Raw genomic sequence first — 5,385 nt, 5'->3', positions numbered from 1 at the left:
AAAGAGAGGGATGAAGGGAAAGAGAAAGAGAGAAATCGAGAAAGAGGGAGCGTGTAAGAGAGGGATAGAGAAGGAGAGAAAAGATATCAGTAAAGGAGAGATAGATGAGAGAATGGTTTAACAATGATTATTTCCCCCCTGTATGGCACAAGCACAACAGAGCATTCCGGGAAGCCTGAATACAGGAGGTCAGGAACTGGAGAGTGAGAGAGAGATAGAGAGAGAGAGAGAGAGAGAGAAAGAGAAGGAGAGAGACAGTGAGAAAGAGAGAAAGAGGGAGAGGGAGAGAGAGAGGGAGAGAGAGAGAGAGAGGGAGCGAAAGAGGGAGAGGGCGAGAGAGAGGGAGAAATATCACACCGAGTGGGCAGGGCTGAAAAAGAGGCAGGCAGCCAATCAGAAGACACCGTGGTCACAGAGCAGGCATCCAATGGCGTGCGGCGGTAGGCGGGGCCGGAGGACAGGCAGCAGCAGGCAGGCGCTGGCTCTGTTATTAATGAATGGAGCTGCAGAGAGATAGCACAGCGCTGCTGCCAGCCCTGGAGAGAGCGTGAGCGCGAGAGAGAGAGAGAGAGAGAGAAGAACGGAGGAACGACAGGAGAACGAGCGAGGGATCGCACCATGAAGGGACGCTACCGCCCGCCCCCGCAGGAGGAGGAGGAGGAGGAGGAGGAGGAGGAAGAGGAGGAGGAGGAGGAGACGGAGGCCGACCCCAGACTGAGACGGGCCGCCTCGTCCTGCTCCCGCCGCTCCATCTCCATGGGGGACTTCCAGAGGGCGTCCGGGGCGCTGGGGGCCCCGGCCCGGTCCCAGCCCCCCTCGGCCCCCTCCACGGCGCCCGCCTCGCGGCTGGTCACGCCCAGCTCCAGCATGGAGTTCGAGGCGGCGCGGCGGCGCCTCCTGGAGGTGGAGGAGCGCCAGCGGGTCATCCGGCGCATGGAGAGCCGCCTGGAGGAGCTGCGCCAGGTATTCGTCCAATCGGAGCGGCAGGCCGCAGAGCACGGCGAGCTGGTGGGGCGCATCACGGCCTCCGCCCAGCAGGGGGAGCTGCTCGCCGCCGAGAACGGCCAGCGGCTGAAGAAGGGCCTGCGCTTTAAGAAGCACCGCCCCACCATCGTCTTCTCCTCCATGCTGGGGCTCCGCACCTGCCTGCCCTGGCCTGTCAAGATGAAGTGAGGAGGAGGAGGGGGGCCCGCCCCGGCCTGACTGGCCCCCGCCAGGACACCTCCGCACGGGAGCCAGCCACTCTACGGCCGGGCCTCCTCCGGAACAACACCGCCACCACCACTCGCTCTGTCTCTCTCACCCTCTTTTCCTTTCTTTCTCTCTCCCTCTATCATTGTCTCTCTCTCTTCTGCTTTTCTCTCTCTCCCCCTGTCTTTCTCTCTCCCTCTATTTCAATCTTCCCCGTTCTTTCTCTCCATCCCTCTAGGTCTCTCCCTCTCTTTCTTTCGCCCTTTCTCTCCATCTCCCTCTCTCCCCCTTCCTCGCTCCCTCGCTCTCCCAGCCTAAGGATCCCTACGACGTGCCTGCACCCGAAAACAGAGGTGACTCAAACATTCTACCTTTAAAATATCGGCGAATATACAGGTGATTCTTCAAGAGGAAAAAGCACGCTCGCTCTTTCTCCCTGGCCATGGCCTCTGGATGCGGATGGACTGCGCTTCTTCCTTCAACTGTGGGATTTTGGGCTTTTTGTCTCTTCCTGAATCTCAGCTGAAACGGGGCTGCTGTTGTTGTTTTGAAGTCCTGGGGGCGGAGGGGGGGGGAGGAGAAGCTTTTTGGTCTCAACGGAGACCGGGACTCAGTGACTCAGGTGCTCCTGCTGACGAGGTAACGAGGCAACCGACTAATTCCCACACGTAAAAGAGAGAGAGAGAGAGAGAGAGAGAGAGAGAGAGAGAGAGAGAGAGAAACAGAGGAGGCAAGGACAGGGGAGAGAGGGAGGGAGAGAGGGAGGGGGGTGTTATAGGGGGGTGTTATGTAACCATCGAGCGGTGAAACTGAAAAGAAGGAGCCTGGGCCCTCTATATCTCCTCTTCTTCCAAAAAAGATTTTTTTTTTTTACTACAACAGACAAAAAGCCAGGGGAAAAGAAAGAGGAGGAGAGAGTGAGAAAGGGAGGGGGGGTGGGGGGGGAGAAAAGGTGAAGCGAGAGACAGCTGAGCTTCCAGCAGAATTTATCTCTCCTCCTCTTTAACCTACCTGCATCTGTGTCTGCAGGGGGGGGTGCATTGCTACCTGTGGCCTCTTTGCTACACCCCCAGAACCCCTGCCCCTTGTACACCTCAAGAATGTATTGAACAAAAAAACACAAAATACAGCTTTAAAAAGAAAGCTCAACTCATCACCCTGAAGACCTTGTCGGTAAAACTGAATCGGTTTTAAATTTAAATTTCGCTACCGGTTTTTTTCTCTGTATGGGAAGTTTGCTATTGATGCGCACAGCGACGCTCTGCCGGCGCTTTGTCGTTGAGAGTATCACGAACTGAGATTGCGCCATTTACCTTTCCGTCGCAGGTTGGAACATGAGTGCATGACGCACGGGGACAGGTGTGCGGTGAATGTGTGATTTAGTCGCGTCCGCGTGGGTTGACAGGTGCACAGGAACGGGACCACTGTGGAGGATACAACAAGGTCATGTGGACAATCACCATTCAAAGACCTTCAAGAAAAAGGCATTCAGCTCGGAATCTTTAGCATATATGTTTTTGTGTCACCATTTTTGTTTTATTTTCTCCTGGATAAATATTGAGCAATTTAAATAATTTAATTAGAATATTTCTCATATCTAATATTTATTTATGAGAAAAACAGTCACAGTTGACTCTCGAAAGGGGGCCGGATGCGTGGAGTGTTTGTCAGTGAGATCTCTCTGCTCTCGTCACCATAAAAATGGGTGAATTTGGACGCAGATTACGCTATGTTTGTTATGTGCATAACTTGTAAAGCAGCGTAAAGCATTATGCACAGGTAGAGCAATGTGGTGTTTTGAAAGGGGGAATGGATCGTACCTGTCCTCGCCTCTCTGCGGGGGGACGAGCGTCAATAACAGGTTGAAATTGCGCCACCTGTGAGCTTAAGAGACCAGGGCCACAGGTGACACGAACCATGCAATGGAGATGAACGTCCTTTGGAGTCGAAGGGGAACGCTCGGAAAACTGTTCACCGACTGAGTCGACTTTTACGCGCATTTTCTCCGGTTCCTTCTCTCTCTCTCACCATTCTCAAACGTCCCGCATAGACCAGTGGCCCAATTCCCGATATAGCACCAGGAATGAGTTCTGGGACGGGTTGTCCTATTTTACTTGCACTCTCTCCTGTTGCGTTTTAGCACTGTATTTAGTGTACAGATAAATATAATTCAGTTCTGTATACACTGAGAGTTTGTGAACAAAAACACAAGGGTAGCTTCTATAAATTATTCTAAACTCTTTAATTTAGCTCATAACACTTAAGCCGTAGGCCGACTCTTTTCTGCACGATAGACGGGATACGAAATGCTGAGCACTGATGCACGCTAGTGAATGATATCTAGAATGCAATTTGGTAGGCTACCCTAGCTGCTGTGATGTCTTGCTTTAGGACGTAACTAGACAGGACGTTAATTCGCTTGTTAGATATAGACCTAATCAGATAGGTTAAATACCTTTTTTTTTTGTTTGTTTATGGAAAAGCTGTTGTTAGACCGTCAATTTAATGAGAAAATGGCTCCGAATACCTGAACTCATGAAAGCACTCAATGCGTTGTTGTTCTTCTGCGAGTGTATCCCACTCCGTCCATTAACGTGTTCCATCCATCACGTTCCACCAAAACCATCGCCTTCCCGAGAGACGGTAAATTGGTTTTCCGTGCTATTTGCGACCGAATATTGAACCGATGTGTCCTTTTCCGGCCGTAAACTATGCCCCAATATTTCCGCATGGCTGTAAAACCCTGCGCCGTTTAAAATAACACACAAAAGTAAAAGATAAAAACTAGTTTTAAACCCCCTGTCATTTAGAATGAGAGTTCACTGGTGACCACTGTTGTTGGTTGAACAGAACCGAGATCTCATTCACAGTAGAATTTGTAGCCTAAATTATCATCCTAATCGAGGAAAGTATTTGTTATGTCCCCCTGATTTATTTATGGTGATTTTACGAGGCTGGTAGTAGTCTGTAAGTTACACGACATATAAATATATCTGAATGTGATTAGCCATAACACGAGTTTTAAAAAAAACATTCAACAGAGAAATTCAGATGAAACCATAAGATGATTGTAACCCCTTAATAGCTTTAAGATATTGTGACGGTTTAGTGAGGTGCATAGCTTTTAAACGCTTTTTATGTAGGCATAAAGAGCGAGCCAGTGCGCGCGTCAAGTAATGTCAAAGGGACATTTTTCACGTCCAGGTCAGGACTCAGGGCGATGCTGATGAAGTGCACCAGCGTATGCTGTTACTTCGTGTTGTCACAGGGAAGTGAGGGCATTTAAAGGCTCTTTGTCGCAGGATATGTGATATGCTATTGGCTTGCTTGCTACCCCAGTAATAGTAATGCACCAGTGACGCGAATTTGTTAGCCGACACGCTTAGATACCTGCGCTGTCACCGTAGCCTACATTGTTTTCTTCACATGATGACTTTATGTCGTCGTGCCAGTCCCCCGCCACTGCCAGTCGTGAGTTGTACGTGTTATAACGTATAGTCTGCGCACGTGGCAGCGTTTGAAGTTATTTCTGTATCCATGCCTGTTGGGTAACGCGTGGGTGCGCCGCTGACGCGCGTATGGGAGTCACGTAACATCACAGTTTGCTGCCTGCGAATGACTTGCTTATGCGTTCGCTTAGCTTAGTGTAAACCATAGAATCACAAACGCAATAGGCTATAGGTTTTAGAAAACGTTGAACTTCCTTGGCTTTGGAATTTATCAGTCTGTCTTTCAAACAAGGGCTACTGTTGTTCCCGCGATCCAATGAATGCCTACTGCTTTTCACCGCGATCCAGTCAATACCTACTGCTTTTCACCGCAAAGATTTGTTAATGCTGATCAGAATGTACCAAATTATGTTTTCCAGTTATGCATCAGCGCGACAGAGGCGACGTGGCATATTAGTAATCTCCTCCATATGGGAAATTCACGAGTAATCAGCTGTGTAATGTCATACTAGTTGAAAAACACATAGAAAAATGTTTATTTATCAAGTGTAAACTTGGATTATTTAAGCACTTCTCTCTCTCTCACTCTGTGTATGTACACGCTGTTCTAACCTGATTTTTTATTAAGCCCTTTTGATTAAATCAAGCTTGGGAACATTGTACATATACTCATGTTCTCTAGGTGCGCGTGTGTGTGTGTGTGTGTGCGCGTGTGTATTCATTATCTGTTCCAATGCCTTACTCA

At 49.3% G+C, this 5,385-nt stretch overlaps 1 protein-coding gene across 1 annotated transcript in view; it reads left to right on the top strand.

Annotated features, from left to right (window-relative positions):
- LOC133105896 (uncharacterized) overlaps window positions 1–1,173 on the top strand; it is an 8,728-nt gene extending 7,555 nt beyond the window's left edge. The window contains exon 3 of the mRNA XM_061215994.1: window positions 714–1,173. Coding sequence (XP_061071978.1) covers window positions 714–1,173 — 460 coding nt within the window. The remainder of the gene's footprint in view (window positions 1–713) is intronic.
- The last annotated feature ends 4,212 nt before the right edge of the window (window positions 1,174–5,385 follow it).

This window comes from Conger conger, chromosome 1 (assembly GCF_963514075.1).
Source record: "Conger conger chromosome 1, fConCon1.1, whole genome shotgun sequence".
NCBI classification, from domain to species: domain Eukaryota; kingdom Metazoa; phylum Chordata; class Actinopteri; order Anguilliformes; family Congridae; genus Conger; species Conger conger.
Note: the sequence above shows the minus strand (reverse complement) of the source record. Positions and strands in the feature narration are given on the sequence as shown.